The sequence below is a fragment of the Stegostoma tigrinum genome, chromosome 18 (assembly GCF_030684315.1).
Source record: "Stegostoma tigrinum isolate sSteTig4 chromosome 18, sSteTig4.hap1, whole genome shotgun sequence".
Lineage (NCBI taxonomy): Eukaryota > Metazoa > Chordata > Chondrichthyes > Orectolobiformes > Stegostomatidae > Stegostoma > Stegostoma tigrinum.
The window spans coordinates 2743290-2763365 of NC_081371.1; the positions used below are offsets into that span (position 1 = coordinate 2743290).

General features: G+C 45.6%; 1 protein-coding gene across 2 annotated transcripts in view; it reads right to left on the reverse strand.

The window, feature by feature from the left end:
- The window catches only part of braf (B-Raf proto-oncogene, serine/threonine kinase), a 103661-nt gene extending 94977 nt beyond the window's left edge, over positions 1–8684 (reverse strand). For both annotated transcript variants that reach the window (XM_048549172.2, XM_048549171.2), the window contains exon 1: positions 8575–8684. In XM_048549172.2, coding sequence (XP_048405129.1) covers positions 8575–8673 — 99 coding nt within the window. In that variant the 5' untranslated portion in view covers positions 8674–8684. The remainder of the gene's footprint in view (positions 1–8574) is intronic.
- Between the last annotated feature and the right edge of the window lie 11392 nt (positions 8685–20076).

Below are 20076 nucleotides of genomic sequence, written 5' to 3' on the forward strand. Positions count from 1 at the left end.
TTGAAGGCTATCATCAAACAGCTTCCTTAACTCAAAAGACTCCTGGTGCCACTCTGTCTCAAAGCATCGACCGCTTTGCTCCTAAAAGCTACAAGCTTGTGAAGCTAAAGTGTACACCACATAACCCAACTTGATCTTCAAATATCAAATACTGCTCGAGTGCTTTTGACTGTTAAAACAGTCCCATAACTTCTATTTTCCAGTCAGAGTCAGAAAATTTGTCACCCATATTCATAACTCCAATCATTCTACAACAAACAACATGCATTTATTTATCACCCTGCATGCTTCACAAAAGTGATTAGCAGCAACATATGACAATGAGCCACAAAAGCTTTGTCAAACAGGGTTTAAGCAGTGAAGTGACAGATAAACAGATTGCAGGAGAGAAATTCAGGACTGACAGCATCAAAAGCTAAAAGCATGGCAACTAATGCTGAGGCTGAACAACATGGTGTTCTGCAAAACTTGAATGATCAGAGGAAGGTCGATAGATAAGGCTGACAATACCTCGGAGGGGTTTGATAACACAATGAAGATCCTCAAATGAGAACTGGATGAAATGGCAGGTCAAGTGTCACAGGACTGAGGGATGAAAAAGATTTAGCAGAAGAGGACAAAAGGGTTTATCCATAAATACAATACCCAAGTATTACACAACAACAAACCTGTCCACACCATTACTTTACATGTGATTATATAGTGACAACACATGTCCCAACTCGTACCATACCACAGTGCTATAGAGTGACAGATCTACACTCACCACAAATGTAAAAGAGTTGCAGACATTTCACAATCTGAATGTAACCTAGTGTGTTACAGCAAAAAGAGTCCTCCCTTCAGGCCTGTCCCAAACACTACTTTACCCTGGATAACAAGGTGTGGAGCTAGATGAACACAGCAGGCCAAGCAGCATCTCAGGAGCACAAAAGCTGATGTTTCAGGCCTATACCCTTCATCAGAAAATAAAATTTCTGATGAAGGGTCTAGGCCTGAAATGTCAGCTTTTGTGCTCCTGAGATGCTGCTTGGCCTGCTGTGTTCATCCAGCTCCACACTTTAGTATCGCGGATTCTCCAGCATCTGCAGTTCCCATGATCTCTGATGACAACTTTACCCTGGTGTTGTATAGCAGCAGGCTGTTCTACCAGTACAATACTCAGTATTACACAGTTACAGAGGTGTCCCCAATAGTACTGTAACCACCTGGTATACAATTAGAGACCTATCCTAAGAGTAAAGAACACCAGTACTACACAATGGCAGACGTGAAACACCAAATCACGGACAACAGTATTATACCGGACTCAAACTGCTTCAGTGGGGACGAAATCCCAGCATGAAACTGTGACAGACCTACACCAGTAGGACGCAAGGCCAGTTTTATTTAGAGGCACAAGTGTCTTCACCAGCAGTACACATTTGTTTTAACCAAGCACAGATCTGCACCCAGCAGTGTCAAACCCAATGTAATACAGTTTAGATCAATAATTATCAACGCAAAGATGATTGGTAAACTTATCAGGTCTACACCGAACAGGATGATTTGCCCCACTAAACAGACGCAAGTAAAAATTTAAAGTGCGGCAACCCAGTTTCATACAGTGAAACAGTGAGCCATTCCCAAACAAATTGTGTGTTCAAAAATGTGACTGATAGAGGTACGGTATCCCAAACAGAAATAGAAAAACACTTGTCGCAATCATCACTGTGCTGCAATATTGTGCAGCAGCAGACCGATCACAAGTACAATACCACAGCATTATCTATTAACAGGCCTGTCTCCACCAGTACTGTACCCCAGTGTTATACAGTGACAGACCTGTCCCCACCCATACTGTACTGCAGTGATATACAGTGACAGACCTGTCCCCACCTGTACTGTACCCCAGTGTTATACAGTGACCGACCTGTCCCCACCGGTACTGTACCCCAGTGTTATACAGTGACAGACCTGTCCCCACCAGTACTGTACCACAGTGTCATACAGTGACCGACATGTCCCCACCGGTACTGTTCCCCAGTGCTATACAGTGACAGACCTGTCTCCACCAGCACTGTATCCCAGTGCTACACAGTGACCGACGTGTCCCAACCGGTACTGTACCCCAGCGTAACACAATGACAGGCATGTTACCACCAGTACTGTACCCCAGGGCTGCAAGGTGACAGAGATGCCCCCACTGTACCCCAGTGTTATACAGTGACAGACCCGTCCCCACCGGTACTGTACCCGAGTGTTATACAGTGACAGACTAGCCCCCACCGGGACTGCACCCGAGGGTCATACAGCGACAGACATGTCCCCACCAGTGCTGTACCCTAGTGTTATACAGTGACAGACCTGTCCCCACCCATACTGTACCCCAGCGTTATACAGTGACAGACCTGTCCGCACTTGTACTGTACCGCTGTGTTATACAGTGACAGACCTGTCCCCACTCGTACTGTACCCCAGTGTTATACAGTGACAGACCGGTCCCGACCAGTACGATATCCCAGTTTTATAAAGAGAGACACCTGTCCCCACCAGGACAGAACCCGAGTGCTGCACAGTGACAGACCAGTCCCCACCGGTACTGTACCCCAGTGTGACACAGTGACAGACCGGTCCCCACTGGTACTGTACCCCAGTGTTATACAGCGACAGACCAGTCCCCACCGGTACTGTACACCAGTGTCACACACTGACAGACCTGTCCCCACCAGTACTGTACCACAGTGTCATACAGTGACCGACATGTCCCCACCGGTACTGTACCCCAGTGTTATACAGTGACAGACCTGTCCACACCAGAAGTGCACCCAAATGATAAACAGAGGCAGACCTGTCCCCACCAGTTCTGTACACCAGTGTCATACAGCGACAAACCTATCCCCACCAGTACTGTACTCCAGCATTATACAGCGACACACCTGTCCCCCAGTGTTCAACAATGACAGACCTGTCCCCACCAGTACTGCGCCCCAAGGGTTATACAGTGAGAGACCTGTCCCCAACAGTACTGTTCCACAGTGTTTTAAAGTGACAGACTGGTCCTCAGCAGTACTGTCCCTTGGTGTTACACAGTGACAGAGAGGTCCCAATCAGTGCTGTGGCCCAGTGTTACACAGAGACAGACCTGTCCCAACCAGTTATGTTCACCAGTGTAATACAGCGACAGGCTTTGCCCCACCAGTACTGCACCCCAGTGCTATACAGTGACAGACTGTCCCCACCCATATTGTACCCCAGTGTTACACAGTAATAGATTGGCTGCACCAGGACTGTGCTCCAGCATTATAAAGCAACAGACCCATCCCCACCAGAACTGTAGCCAAGTGTCATACACTGACAAACCTGTCCCCACCAGTACTGTACCCCAGTGTTATACAGTGACATACCTGTCCCCACCTGTACTATACCCAAGTGTCCAATGGCAGGCCTGGCCCCACCCGTAGTGTACTTCAGTGTTACACAGTGACAGACCTGTTCGCACCAGTACTGTATCCCAGTGTCACACACTGACAGATCAGTCCCCACCAGTACTATACCCCAGTGTTATACAGTGACAGACCTGTCCCCACCCATACTGGACCGTGTTATACAGCGACAGACCTGTCCCGACCTGAACTGTACCCTAGTGTTCTACAGTGACAGACCTTTGCCCACCTGTACTATACCGCAGTGTTATACAGCGACAGCCCCTTCTCCACCAGTACTGCACCCCAGTGGTATACAGTGGCTGACCTGTGCACACCCGCACTGTATCCCTGTGTTACACAGTGACAGACCTGTCCCCACCAGTACTGAAACCCAGTATTACACAGTGAGAAACCTGTGCCCACCAGTACTGTAGAAACATACAGATATATAGATAGACAACATTACAGCACAGCACAGGCCGTTCGGCCCTCGATGTTGTGCTGACCTGTCATATCGATCTCAAGCCCATCTAACCTACACTATTCCATGAACATCCATATGCTTATCCAACGATGACTTAAATGTAACTAAAGTTGGCGAATCTACTACCGTTGCTGGCAAAGCGTTCCATTCCCTTAATACTCGCTGAGTAAAGTACCACAGTGTCACAGAGTGGCAGACATGTCCCCACCGGTACTGTACCCAAGTATTATACAGTGACAGACCTGTCCCCACCAGTACGGTACCCCAGTGTTACACAGTGACAGACCTGTCCCAACCAGTGTCATACAGTGGCAGACCTGTCCCCACCAGAGCAGTACCGCAGTGTTATTCAGTGACAGACCTGTCCCTAACTGTACTGTACCCCAGTGTTACACAGTGACAGACCCGTCCCCACCGGTACTGTACCACAGTGTTATACAGTGACAGACCTGTCCCCAGCAGTACTGTACCCCAGTGTTATACAGTGACAGACCCGTCCCCACCGGTACTGTACCACAGTGTTATACAGTGACAGACCTGTCCCCACCAATACTGTACCCCAGTGTTATACAGTGACAGACCTGTCTCCACCAGTACTGTAACCCAGTGTTACACAGTGACAGACCTGTCCCCACCGGAACCGTACCCCAGTGTTATACAGTGACAGACCTGTCCCCACCCGTACTGTACCCCAGTGTTATACAATGACAGACCTGTCCCCACCGGTACCGTACCCCAGTGTTATACAATAACAGACCTGCCCCCACCTGTACTGTACCCCAGTGTTACACAGTGACAGACCTGTCCCCAACTGTACTGTACCGCAGTGTTACACAGTGACAGACCTGTCCCCAACTGTACTGTACCCCAGTGTTATACAGCAACAGACCTGTCCACACTTGTACTGTACCCCAGAGTTATACAATAACAGACCTGTCCCCACCTGTACTGTACCCCAGTATTACACAGTGACAGACCTGTCCCCACCTGTACTGTACCCCAGTGTTATTCAATAACAGACCTGTCCCCACCGGTACCGTACCCCAGTGTTATACAGTGACAGACCTGTCCCCACCAGTACTGAAACCCAGTATTACACAGTGAGAAACCTGTGCCCACCAGTACTGTAGAAACATACAGATATATAGATATACAACGTTACAGCACAGCACAGGCCGTTCAGCCCTCGATGTTGTGCTGACCTGTCATATCGATCTCAGGCCATCTAACCTACACTATTCCATGAACATCCATATGCTTATCCAATGACGACTTAAATGTAACTAAAGTTGGCAAATCTATTACCGTTGCAGGCAAAGCGTTCCATTCCCTTACTACTGTCTGAGTAAAGTACCACAGTGTCACAGAGTGGCAGACATGTCCCCACCGGTACTCTACCCAAGTATTATACAGTGACAGACCTGGCCCCACCTGTAGTGTACCCCAGTGTCATACAGTCCCCACCAGTACCGTACCCCAGTGTTATAGAGTGACAGACCTGTCCCCACCGGTACCGTGCCCCAGTGTTACACAATAACAGACCTGTCCCCACCAGTACTGTACCCCAGTGTCATACAGTGACAGACCTGTCCCCACCAGTACTGTACCCCAGTGTTACACAGTGACAGACCTGTCCCCACCAGTACTGTACCCCAGTGTTATACAGTGACAGGCCTGTCCACACCAGTACTGTACCCCAGTATTATACAGTGACAGACCTGCCCCCACCAGTACTGTATCCCAGTGTTATACAGTGACAGACCTGTCCCCACCGGTACTGTACCCTTGTGTTATACAGTGACAGACCTGTACCCACCCATACTGGACCCGTGTTATACAGCGACAGACCTGTCCCGACCTGAACTGTACTCTAGTGTTCTACAGTGACAGACCTTTGCTCACCTGTACTATACCGCAGTGTTATACAGCGACAGCTCCATCTGCACCGGTTCTGTACCCCAGTGGTATACAGTGGCAGACCTGTCCACACCCGCACTGTATCCCTGTGTTAAACAGTGACAGACCTGTCCCCACCAGTACTGAAACCCAGTATTACACAGTGAGAAACCTGTGCCCACCAGTACTGTAGAAACATACAGATATATAGATATACAACGTTACAGCACAGCACAGGCCGTTCAGCCCTCGATGTTGTGCTGACCTGTCATATCGATCTCAAGCCCATCTAACCTACACTATTCCATGAACATCCATATGCTTATCCAATGACGACTTAAATGTAACTAAAGTTGGCAAATCTATTACCGTTGCAGGCAAAGCGTTCCATTCCCTTACTACAGTCTGAGTAAAGTACCACAGTGTCACAGAGTGGCAGACATGTCCCCACCGGTACGCTACCCAAGTATTATACAGTGACTGACCTGGCCCCACCTGTAGTGTACCCCAGTGTCATACAGTGACAGATCTGTCCCCACCAGTACCGTACCCCATTGTTATAGAGTGACAGACCTGTCCCCACCGGTACCGTGTCCCAGTGTTACACAATAACAGACCTGTCCCCACCTGCACTGTACCCCAGTGTTATACAGTGACACACCTGTCCCACCCAGTGTCATGCAGGGGCAGACCTGTCCCCACCTGTGCTGTACCCCAGTGTTGTACAGTGACAGACCTGTCCCCACCCATACTGTACCCATGTTATACAGTGACAGACCTGTCCCCACCCATACTGTACCCCAGTGTTATACAGTGACAGATCGCCCCCCACCCGTACCGTTCCCCAGTGTTATACAGTAACAGATCTGACCCACCAGTGCTGTACCCCAGTGTTATACAGTGACAGACCTGCCCCACCGGTACTCTACCCCGGTGTTACACAGTGACAAACCTGCGCCCACCAGTACAGTACCCCAGTGTTATACGTGGCAGACCTGTCCCCACCAGTACTGAACCCCTGTGTTACACAGCGACAGACCTGTCCCCACCAGTACTGAACCCCAGTGTTATACAGTGACAGACCTGTCCCCACCGGTACCGTACCCCAGTGTTATACAATAACAGACCTGTCCCCACCAGTACTGTACCCCAGTGTCACACAGTGACATCTCCTGTCCCCACCCATACTGGACCCGTGTTATACAGTGGCAGACCTGTCCCCACCAGTACTGTACCCCAGTGTTATACATTGACAGACCTGTCTCCACCAGTACTGTACCCCAGTGTTATACAGTGACAGACCTGTCTCCACCAGTACTGTACCCCAGTGTTATACAGTGACAGACCTGTCCCCACCAGTACTGTACCCCAGTGTCACACAGTGACATCTCCTGTCCCCACCCATACTGGACCCGTGTTATACAGTGGCAGACCTGTCCCCACCAGTACTGTACCCCAGTGTTACACATTGACAGACCTGTCCCCACCGGTACTGTACCCCAGTGTTATACAGTGACAAACCTGTCCCCACCTGTACTGTACCCCAGTGTTATACAGTGACAGACCTGTCCCCACCGGTACTGTACCCCAGTGTTATACAGTGACAGACCTGTCCTTACCAGTACTGTACCCCAGTGTTATACAGTGACAGACCTGTCCCCACCAGTACTGTACCCCAGTGTGATACAGTGACAGACCTGTCCCCACCGGTACTGTACCCCAGTGTTATACAGTGACAGACCTGTCCCCACCAGTACTGTACCCTAGTGTTACACAGTGACAGACCTGTCCCCACCGGTACTGTACCCCAGTGTTATACAGTGGCAGACCTGTCCCCACCAGTACTGTACCCCAGTGTTACACATTGACAAACCTGTCCCCACCGGTACTGTACCCCAGTGTTATACAGTGACAAACCTGTCCCCACCTGTACTGTACCCCAGTGTTATACAGTGACAGACCTGTCCCCACCGGTACTGTACCCCAGTGTTATACAGTGACAGACCTGTCCTTACCAGTACTGTACCCCAGTGTTATACAGTGACAGACCTGTCCTTACCAGTACTGTACCCCAGTGTTATAGTGACAGACCTGTCCTTACCAGTACTGTACCCCAGTGTTATACAGTGACAGACCTGTCCTTACCAGTACTGTACCCCAGTGTTACACAGTGACAGACCTGTCCCCACCAGTACTGTACCCTAGTGTTACACAGTGACAGACCTGTCCTTACCAGTACTGTACCCCAGTGTTATACAGTGACAGACCTGTCCTTACCAGTACTGTACCCCAGTGTTATACAGTGACAGACCTGTCCTTACCAGTACTGTACCCCAGTGTTACACAGTGACAGACCTGTCCCCACCAGTACTGTACCCTAGTGTTACACAGTGACAGACCTGTCCCCACCAGTACTGTACCCCAGTGTTATACAGTGACAGACCTGTCCTTACCAGTACTGTACCCCAGTGTTATACAGTGACAGACCTGTCCTTACCAGTACTGTACCCCAGTGTTACACAGTGACAGACCTGTCCCCACTGGTACTGTACCCCAGTGTTACACAGTGACAGACGTGCCTCAGTCAGGCCTATTGCCTCAGCACCAGACTGTTATTTATTTAGTTATTGATGATATTATTACACTCTGACCCTCATCTCTCTTTCTCTGTCAGTCCCTGGTTTGAAAGTCCCGCGGCTGCAGTGTTTGGGATTGACCCGATCCCACTCGGAAGTCCCAGCCTCCCTCCAAACCCCCGCCCATGTGTCCCGCTGATCGCAGTCTCACCTCCTCTGAGACACTGAGGCCCTCAGACTCCTCACCAGGCGGCTCCATCAGCTCCTCCGGGCCGTTTAACGGCGGCGGATCGGGGCTGGCGGCCGCCATCTTCGCGGCAGGCCCAGCCGGAACTGACGCCTGCGCAGCCATGACGTCGACGGTGAATTCTGGGAGCGAGGTCCTGACTGGGAGGTATACATAAACATTGACTCTTACAGGTCCTGACTGATAGATAGAGATAAACACAAGATGGACAGATCATGACTCAGTGATAAGGGTTAAATAAACATAGAGATTACCTGACTGAGACATAGAGGTGACTACAAGTTAAACTGTCCCTGGCTGAGTTATAGAGATAAATACAAGGTAGTCTGGTCCTGCCTAAGAGATATAAATAACTCAGAGGGAGAAAGATAAATATAAATCTGGACAGATTCACACAGATAAATAAAATGTAGACAGGTCCTGATTGAGAGATAATGATAACTACAAATATCACTGACAAATATGACTGAGAGAGAAATACAAATTAACCTTGCATTTATTGTAGGGAGTTCCACAACGATATCGCCAATGTAGTGTGTTCAATGTATTTCTTGATTTCATTCCTAAAACGTTTGAGCCTCATTTATAGACCTGGTTCCCAAGATACTTCTCCATCTACTCCCATCTGCCCCCCTTGTATCTTGAAATCTTTTGGTTTCCATTCTTATCAAAGAATATACTTGCATTTGCAAAAGTTCAGGGAAATATCCCTTGCTTCCTAGGATGAAGAGGTTGTCTTCTGAGGAAAGATTGAAAAGGTTGGGTTAACACTCTGGTGTTTAGAAGAATAGGAAGTAATACTATGGAAACCTGCAAGATTTGGAGGCTCACCTGTCCGGGTAACCGCTGGGAATGCTACCTGTCATGATGGGGGCTTCTAAAACGAGTGGACACAGTTTCAAAACAATATTCCATTTAAGCCAGAAATGAGGAGGAATTTTTTTTTCTCTCAGAAGGCAATTTAGCTTTTAAACTCTCTTGCCCAGATCATAGTGAGACTGTTTTTTTTTATATATTCAAGGCTCTATTAGATAGATACATCACAGGAAAGTGAAGTCAAGCCTGTCATTGGATCAGGCATGAATGGTTTGGGAGACTCAATAGGCTGAATGGCTATTTCTGCTCCTATCAGTTATGATTCTATGTGCAAAATGATGTAGGGGTCTGAGCATGTGCCTGATGGAGTGTGGGACAGAGGGATTCATTTTCATAGGGCACTGCCAACAAAACAGGAATGGATGGGAACTGTACCATTGGAAGAAGCTCCAATCCAACTGGATAAGATGGGATAGGGGTTCAGGTTCCGAGCAGAAAAGGTAAATAGACCGGTTGTTCAAACTATGTATGGTGTGAACAGAGAGTTTTTAAGGAAAGCAGTAATTTGCAAAATAGTCCAAAACCAAGTGTAAGTACAGTAAGAGTCAGTGAGGTGAGAGTGACAGCCCTTGACATCAAGGCTGCATTCGACCAAGTGTGTCATCATGGAGCCTTGCAAAACTGGAATCAATGGGTATCAGCGGGCAAACTCTCCGCTCATTGGAGTCATACCTGACGCACAGGAAGATGGTCGTGGTTGTGGGAGGTCAATCATCTCAGCTCCAGGACATCTCTGCAGGAGTTCCTCAGGGTAGTGTCCTAGGCCCAACCATCTTCAGCTGCTTCATCAATGACCTGCCCTCCAACATAAGATCAGAAGTAGGAATGGTCACTGATAATTGCACAATATTCAGCACTATTCATGACTCATCAGATACTGAAGCAGTCCATGTCCAAATACAACAAGGTCTCTGGACAATATCCACGCTTGGGCTGACAAGTGGCAAGTAACATTCATGCCAAACAAATGCCAGGCACTGACCATCTCCAATAAGAGACAATCTAACCATTGCCCACTGACATTCAATGGTGTTACCATCAGTGAAACCTCCACTGTTAACATCCTGGAGGTTTTCGTTAAACAAATATTCAACTGCAATTGCCACATAAAAACAGTGGCTACAAGAGCAGGTCAGAGACTGGGAATACTGTGGCGAGTAACTCACATTCTGACCCCATCAAAGCCTGTCCACAATCTACAAGGCACAAGTCAGGAGTGTAATGGAATACTCCCCACTTGCCTGGATGAGTGCAGCCCCAACAACACTCAAGAATCTTGACACCATCCAGGACAAAGCAACCCGCTTGATTGGACCACATCCACAAGCATCCACTCCTTCCACCACCGATGCTCAGTAGCAGCAGTGTGTGCTATCTACAGGATGCACTGCAGAAATTCACCAAGATCCTCAGACAGCACCTTCCAAACCCACGACCACTTCCATCTAGAAGGACAAGGGCAGCAGATCTTTGGGAACACCACCATCTTCAGGTTTCCCTCCACGCCACACACCATCCTGAATTGGAAATTTATTGCCGTTCCTTCACCGTTGTTGGGTCAAAATCCTGGAATTCCCTCCCTAAGAGCTTTGTGGGTCAACCCACTGCAGGAGGACTGCAGCAGTTCAAAAAGGCAGCTCACCACCACCTTCTCAAGGGCAACTAGGGTCAGGCAATATATGCTGGGCACAGCCAGTGATGTCCACATCCCACAAAAGAAAAATTAATTTAAAAAATGTTTGAGCTTTAGGCTCTACATGGAAAGGGAAGACTGAAAGATGTAAAGTAATTGATTAAAAGGGAGAAGTAAGAAACATAAGAGTAAAATATTTGAGGAAATAGACACACTAGAGTCTATAATAAGATAACCAAGTGTGAAGCTGGATGAACACAGCAGGCCAAGCAGCATCTCAGGAGCACAAAAGCTGACGTTTCAGCTAATAAGACATTGTTGACCCTTCATCAGATTCTCCAGCATCTGCAGTTCCCATTATCTCTGATCACACTAGAGTCTATAGCCTGGATAGCCGATTTATAGACAAACACAGTGTTATTATTACAGATATTGCAAAGTTCTCCTGAGTGGAAACTGTTCCTTTAAATTGAAAAAAAACACAAATATCACTGCAGTACTTAAGGAATGCAAAGGAAACTATAGACGAGTTGTTCTATCAACTGCTCTTGTGAAATGACTAAAGGCTACTTTTAAGGATAGAGAGATGCAACATTTTGAGAATGTCCAATTGATCAGAGAGCTAACATCTATTTACAATGATGTGGACATGCCAGTGTTAGACTGGGATCCACAAAATCAGAAGTCATACCAGGTTATAGTCCAACAGATTTGTTTGAAATCACAAGCTGTCAGAGCTGAAGTCACTTCACCCGATGAAGGAGCAACACTCCAAAAGTTGTTTCAGAGATAGTTGGAACTGCAGACGCTGGAGAATCTGCGATAACAAGGTGTAGAGCTGGATAAACACGGCGGGCCGAGCAGCATCAGAGGAGCAGGAAAGGCTGATGTTTCGGGCCTAGACCGTTCTTCATTTTTCAGAAGAAGCATCTAGGCCTGAAACGTCAGCCTTCCTGCTCCTCTGATGCTGCTCGGTCCACTGTGTTCATCCAGCCCTACACCTTGTTACTCCAAAAGTTGTGATCTATTTACAATGGTCATGCCTTACATAGCCTGAATATATTGGTGACTGAAGTAGCAGATGGGGGTGTTGCTATGGATGTTGTGTGTATGACTCTCCATGAAGTTCTTTCATAAACGACTTATCCTTTAAAAAAAATTGTTCATGGTTTGTGGGGCACAGATTCGTCAGCCAATATTTATAGCCCAGATGACAATTAAAAGTCAACCTAATTGCTGTGGGTCTGGAGTCACCTACAGGCCAAACCAGGTAAGGGTGGCAGACTTCCTTCCCTAAAGGGCATTAGTGAACCAGACTGGTTTTTACACGAATCAACAATTAGGCCGGTTTTTTTCAAATTTCAGAATTCCAGACGGTAGGATTTAATTCATGCCCACAGAACATTAGCCTGGGCTTCCAGGTTACTAATGCAGTAGATATTACGACTACCACATCACTGCTATCCCACAATGAATGTTTTGGTGACTGGAATAATGGACAAGAGAATGTCCTTTGGCTTTATTTACGTGGATTTCCGTAAAGTGTCTAATCAGTAAAGTTGCAATAGTCCCTGAGGACCATAGGCCTCATTAAAGAGATGACTGGTGGAGCTTTAGCTTGAGGGTCACTATACTTCAGGTGAGGGGTGAAGAAGGTGGGATCTTCATGGTAACCTCAGCCAGTACAGGAAGTGCCTAATAAGACATTGTTGAAACTCATAGAACTGAAGGCAAGCTATTGACCTGTTCAGAAAATTGGCTGAGTGCAGGAAACAGAGAGTAAGGCAAATGTGAATCTACCCCAACATTGTGTAGGACATTGTGAACTGTGGGATCACGTAGGAACCATATTCAGGCTTCAACCATTCAGCACATTTGTTTCCAACTTAGATGATAAGACAAAAGGTCACATCTGTAAAGTTGCCAATTATAGCAGCGTAAGTAATAAGAAGAATAGGTACCAACCTATGATTGGCAAGAGAATTAACAAATTAGATGAACAGGTGAAAATGGATTTCATTGATCGATTGATTTATTGTTGTCGCATATATCAAAATACAGTGAAAAGTGTTGTTTTATATGCCATACAGGCAGATCATAACCAGCATCAGGATATCAGAATGGAGTATAGAATAAGTGTTACAGCTGCAGGGACGATGCAGAGAGAGCAAGATCAGAATTAACATTTGAGAGGTCTATTCAAAAGTCTGATAACAGCGGGGAAGTAGCTGTTAATGTCATACATTATTCAAGATTTTACATCTTCTGCCTGATGGAAGAATTTGGAAGAGGCGATAGCCAGGGTGGGTGGGATCTTTGATTATGTTGATTGCTTTCCTGAGGCAATGGGAAGTATAGATGGAGTCAATGGGTGGAAGGCTGGTTTGTGCGATGGACTGGGCTATGTTCACAACTCTTTGTGATTACTTATGCACTTGGTAAGACCAGTTGCCAAAACATGTTGTGATGCATCCAGATTGAATGCTTTCTATGGTGCATCCATAAACATTCAGTGCAGGCTAATGTAAAGTTATCAATTTTTACCGAAAACAGAGTATTTTTATAAATGGAGTGGAGGTCCAAAAAGATTTGGGGGTCCCGGTACACAGATTGTTAAAACCCCTAAACAATTACAAAAAAAATGTTAAAAAGGCCAATGGCATGTTGTCCTTTATGTCTAGAGGACTAAAATACAAGGGGATAGCAGTCACGTTGCAGCTCTTTTAAATTACACCTGGAGTCCCATTTAACAGCTAGTGGTACCACACCTTGGGAAAGATTGGTCTTGGAGAAGAGACAGTAGATATTTAAGAGAATGGCAGCTAAACTCCCAGAGCTCAATTACAAAGGATGATTTCTTTAAAGAAAATGGTAGTATTCCATGGAGTTTAAAAGGTTAAGATCAATTTGAGTATTTGAAATTGCAATGGGGAACAAAGAAATGGCCGAGGAACTGAACAAGTACTTTGCATCAGTCTTCATGGTGGGAGACACAATTAATATCCCAAAAATTCAAGAGAGTCAGCGGGGAATGGGGGGGACAGAGGTGGCCAACACCGAGGAGAAGGTGCTAGAAAAGGTCCGAAGGTGGATAACTACCTGAACCAGATGGACCACACCCCAGAGTTCTGAGGGAGGTAGCTGAAGAGATAGTGGAGGTGTTAGTGATGATGTTTCAGGAATCACTGGAGTTAGGGAGGGTGCCAGAGGACTGGAAAATCACTAATGTAAGACCCCGCTCCCCCCTCCCCAGTTTAAGAAGAGAGTAAGGCAAAAGACAGGAAATTACAGAACAACTAGCCTGATGTCAGTTGTTCGTAAAATTTTGGAATCCATTGTGAAGGATGAGATTTCTAAATACTTGCAAGTGTATGGTAAAATAGGGCAAAGTCAGCATGGTTTCATCAAGGGCAGGTCATGCCTAACAAATCTGTTAGAGTTCTTTGAGAAGGTAATGAGCAGGTTAGACCAAGGAGAGCCAATAGATGTTATCTATTTGGATTTCAAGAAAGCCTTTGACAAGTTGCCGTACAGGAGGCTGCTGAGTAAGATAAGGACTCATGATGTTACAGGCAAGGTGCTAGCATGGATAGAATATTGGCTGAGTGGCAGAAAGCAGGGAGAGGGGATAAAAGGGTCTTTCTCAGGATGGCAGCCAGTGACAAGTGGTGTTACACAAGGGTCAGTGTTGGGAATACGACTTTTCACTTTATACATTAATGATCTCGATGAAGGAACTGAGGGCATTCTGACTAAGTTTGCAGATGATACAAAGATAGACAGAGGGACAGGTAGTGTTGAGGAGGTGGGGAGGCTGCAAAGGATTTGGGCAGGTTAGGAGAGTGAGCAAAGAAGTGGCAGATGGAGTGCAACATGGGAAAGTGTGAGATCATGCACTTTGGTAGGAAGAATAGAAGCATGGACTATTTTCAAAATTGGGAGAAATTTCAGAAATCTTAAGTGCAAAGGGACTTGGGAGTTCTAATCCAGGATTCCTTTAAGGTAAACTTGCAGGTTAAGTCAGTAGTTAGAAAGACAAATACAATGTTGGCATTCATTTCGAGAGGACTAAAATATAAAAGCAGGGATGTACTTCTGAGGCTTTATAAGGCTCTGGTCAGACCACGTTAGAACATTGTGAGAAATTTTGGGCCCCATACCTCAGGAAGGACATACTGGCCCTGGAGCAGGTCTAGAGGAGGTTCATGAGAATCATCCCGGGAATGAAAGGCTTAACATATGAGTGACATCTGGATCTATACTTGGTGCAGTTTAGAAAGATGAGAGGAGACCTAATTGAAACTTACAGAATTCTGAATCGCCTGGATCGAGTGGATGTTGGGAAGATGCTTCCATTGGTAGGAGGGATTAGGACCCAAAGGTGCATAGAGTAAAGGGAAGACCCTTTAGAACGGAGATAAGGAGCAGCTTCTTCAGCCAGAGAGTGGTCAGTCTATGGAATTCATTGCCACAGAAAGCTGTGGAGGCCAGGTCATTGAGTATATTTAAGACGGAGATAGATAGATTCTTGATTGTCAAGGGGATCAAATGTTATCGGAGAAGGCAGGAGAATGGATTTGAGAAACTTACCAGCCAGGATTGAATAGCAGAGCAAACCTGATGGGCTGAATGGTCTAATTTATACTCTTATGTTTTATGGTCTTATAGTTTAATTTCATCAATGATTTAAAGATATTAAGGGGAACAGGCAGATGGATTCAAACTATTTCCACTTGGGGAAGTACAGGCCTGGGGAAATGGTCTAAAAATGAGAGTCAGACCTTTTTAGGAATGAAATGCTTTTAACAGAAATTTGATGATATGAGTTTGGAACACCCTGTCACTAACGGCTGCTGATGCAAGATTAATTTTTTGCTTTCAAAACTGAGGTTGGTGGAGTTTGCTAACTGAGGATAATAAGGGATTCAGGAGGATGGTGGTCACGTTAGCGGATCAGCCGTTGAGTCATACAGCACAGAAAGAGACCCTTCGGTCCAACCAGTGTCCACACTGAACATAACCGCAAACTAAACTAGTCCCATATGATCTCATTATATTGTGGGTGAAATTTAAGGGGCCTGTTCCTAGTCTTGATGGTGCACAACCCTGATCCATAACCAACAGGTTGTTAATCCACACCCTGTAGTTTAGGAGGGTAAGTTATTACAGAGACCTGTCTGCTAGAAATTCCATGCACCCCTTCCCCTGACCTGCCCATAGTGGATGGTTCTTTGCAGGAAGTGATGAAAACGGGATGTGAAAGGACTGGAGGCTCAGCATTTTACTATTGTCGATAATCTTTTCACTCTTAATCATGATAACCTCAGCTAAAGTCTTTTTGTTCCAACAGAAAGACAAATTGCTGCTGTTGTTTTAGCTCATGCTGAAAACAGTTAGGTTGGGAATAAATATATAGTTCGTCTTCTACTATTTCTTCTCTCTCCTCCTCTCCAGTAACACCAGGGACCTGTCTTTGATAGAAATCTGCTGTTTGGTTGGTGCAGAATTTTTTTAAAACTCGCATAAACCCTATTACTGGAAACAGCACACATAGGGATTAATTATAGTTTTCAAGAGCTGGGTGTCTTTCTTGTGCTGGAAATAGACATTGCATTATCACAGACAAAGGTCAATCCAGAGGGTTACTGCTATATAAAAAAGGGTACTCGTACTGATGGAATACAGGCACAAAAGTGACTATGGGGAAGCATAGTGTTCATTATTTTGTATTAAGAGGAGATGGGTTTCATTTATTGAACTTAAGTAAATCTGATTATAATTGTAAATCTGTGCTCTCACTTGCTGTGAATAAAATTGCTGAATAAATCATGTCTGTCCTCTCACCAGAGCTTTCCTTCATCTGCAAACGGCAAATCACAAACAAGGACACATGTATCCAGATTCACATGGCAACAGTCACTTGTTTCATTTGCTAGGTACCACTGGTCGAAACATTGGACAGTGTAAGGTGACTTTGCAGTGAAAAGGGCACAATGATCAACATTACCAAGGCGAATACTTTTTTGGGACGCAAGTTATTATTCCACATGAAATCCCCACCCTCAGCAATGCAGCTGCAGTCAAATGGAGAGCATTAAAGAACATTTTTTTCATTCATTTATGGGACGTGGGTGTCACTGGCTGGGCCAGCATTTCTTCCCCATCCCTAGTTGCCCCTTGAGAAGGTGGCAGTGAGCTGCCTTCTTGAACTGCTGCAATCCACTTGCTGCGGGTTGACTGAGTGCCTTGGAGGGGAAATTGAAGGCGGTCGTGTTCCCATTGGATCTGCTGCCCTTGTCATTCTAGATGGAAGTGATTGTGGGTTTGGCTGGTGCTGTCTGAGGATCTTTGGTGAGTTGCTGATAGTAGCAGTGGATTATTGCTATCCACCAAGATCCTGTTACAGCACCAAACAATCAAAGCTCCCGAACTGTAGCAGTGGCTCACCATCCCTGAGCAAGGTATCATAGCATAGAGTCACACAGCATAGAACAGGCCCTTCAGCCCATTGAGTCTGCACCAAAACAATTAAATGTAGGCCAGACCAGGTAAAGACAGCAGATTTACTTCCCTAAATGTTGGATAAGGCTGAAGATAACAGGAACTGATGAGGGGTTTTTACAACATGTGAATTACTCTAGATCATTGAGGTGTGCTAAGAGCTAAGATCGCAGGGAATTAATAACTGCTGTCTCCACTCAAATAAGGCACACTCAAACCAAACATTCAGGATAGGTCACATGCACAGATATTTCCAAATAAGGCACATACTTGGCATGGAAACCTAGGCATAAAGCAACCCAAGAAAATTCTGCATTTTCGGCAGGACTTCAAAGAATAATTCTGCAAGAGGTACCCTACATCAGGAGGCGTGGTGAAGACGTTGAGGAGAGTTCCAGCCTGGCCAGCAGTCAACTCTCCAGGTAATAATGTTTGGTGTTAGTTACAGACCTCAGGGTAATTGAGGTATCTCTGGTGGTTAAAAGCATGTGTTATTCATTTAAGCATTTAATAAATTAATTGAGTCTTACAGATTTCATATCATGGGATCAAGAAGGCACAACACCACGTTTTCTTCCTCAGGAGGCTTAGGAAATTTGGCATGTTCGTAAGGAATCCCACCAACATTTATAGATGCACTATAGAAAGCATTCTGTCTGGGTACATCATGGCTTGGTACGGCAACCGCTCTGCCCAGGACTGTAAGAAACTACAGAAAGTTGTATGCACAGCCCTGACATTCATGCAATCCAACATCCCATCCACGGACTCCGTACACACTTCTCGTTGCCATGGAAAGGCACCCACCCATGTAATACTCTCTTCCATCAGACAGAAGATACAGAAGCTTAAACACACGTACCAACAGGTTGAAGAACAGCTTCTCCCCTACTGTTAGTAAGACTGCTGAATGAACCTGTCTAATTTCATATCTAATGTTGATCTTGCTTCCGTGCACCTCCTGTGCAGCCTTAACACTGTATGCCTTGCTCTGTCCAAACATCCTATGATTTGTACATTCCTGTATGCTATGATCTGCCTGGACTGCACGCAAACCAAAACATTTCACTGTACTTAAGTAGGTGACAACATATCAAATCAAACCTGAAGTGTCTCTGCAATACCTTTGTATATGTGTATACTGTTGTCTGTCAGCGACAGCCAACATAAAGGACAGGTAATAATAACCAATCTGGTTTACTATCAACAATACTTTCATGGTGATTGTTGAACCTAGCCTTAAATTTCAAATAATTTTAAAATTAAACATATTTTAAATTTCATCTTCTGCCATGGTGGGATTTGAATGCATGTTCCCAAAACATTAGCATGGGCTTCAAGTTGGTGATATTACCATCACATCATTACCTTCCCCACTCAATATCCTTCACCGTGGACTCTGTGGGCAGGCTGCTTGATATTACTGACTTGGGGAAAAGCGGATCTGGGGTAGCTGCCAGAAAGAATTGTGAAATATCTCAGGGTTAGGGTTTAGTACCTATCCTTAACTGCCCCAAAGAGGTAGCAGAATGATACAACTGAACTGTTTGCACGGTGAACTTAGAGGCAACATGCTAACGGTGTGGGACTGGGCAAGATTGGGTTCAATCAGCAAGTTTCTTTCCCTGAGGGGAATTAGTGAACCATTTGACTTTGTAAACAAAATCTGATGCCTGCTTTTGATTTTCAGCATTTTCCTTTCAGAATCTGAATTGCTGAACTGATATGTCAAGGTTTAAACTCTTAGTCTCTTTGTCCAATAACAATCATTACATTAGCATGTCGACTTGAGTTGGCCTGGGGAGCATGAAGTGGAAGAGAAATTTATTGTCATGTGTATTTTAACACAAAAAATTTTGGAGAGTTTTATAAGTCACCATACCGCAATGCCGAAATTAATGACAGAAGTCATAAATAAGAAGACAATAAAGGTCAAAGTAATTAAATGGAACTAGATAAATTCTTCGGCGTGTTAACAATAGCTTGAAGCAATCATGAACAATGTCCCTCCAGCAGCATGCGTAATTGGGAAGAGCAAGTTCCCAGTTTTCACAGTTTGGCTGCAGTTTCCATTGTAGCTCATTGGAAAAAGTAGTTGAGGTGACAGCACTTGAGGTTACCGTAGCACGGCTGATGATCATTTTTTTGCCCCTCTCCTTTCACTTGTAATCACACATTAGTTGTGATTTCTAAATAGCAGTAATGGTCCAAGGGACAACTCGTTCTTGTGCATAATTTATCCAGCCCAGTTCCTTGATGCAGGGTCCAAGGCTCACGAGGATGAGGTGATAGGTGATAGCAACTGTCTCATAGAAACTATTGGAGGTAATAATTTATTCTTCAAGACAACAAAACGGACAGACTGGTGCTCACCAGACAACCAGTGGGTTACTGCAGTCATCAGAGACTCCACCCTCCCCCCAATCCCAGTCAGGCCTTTCAGAGCAGATTGTCTA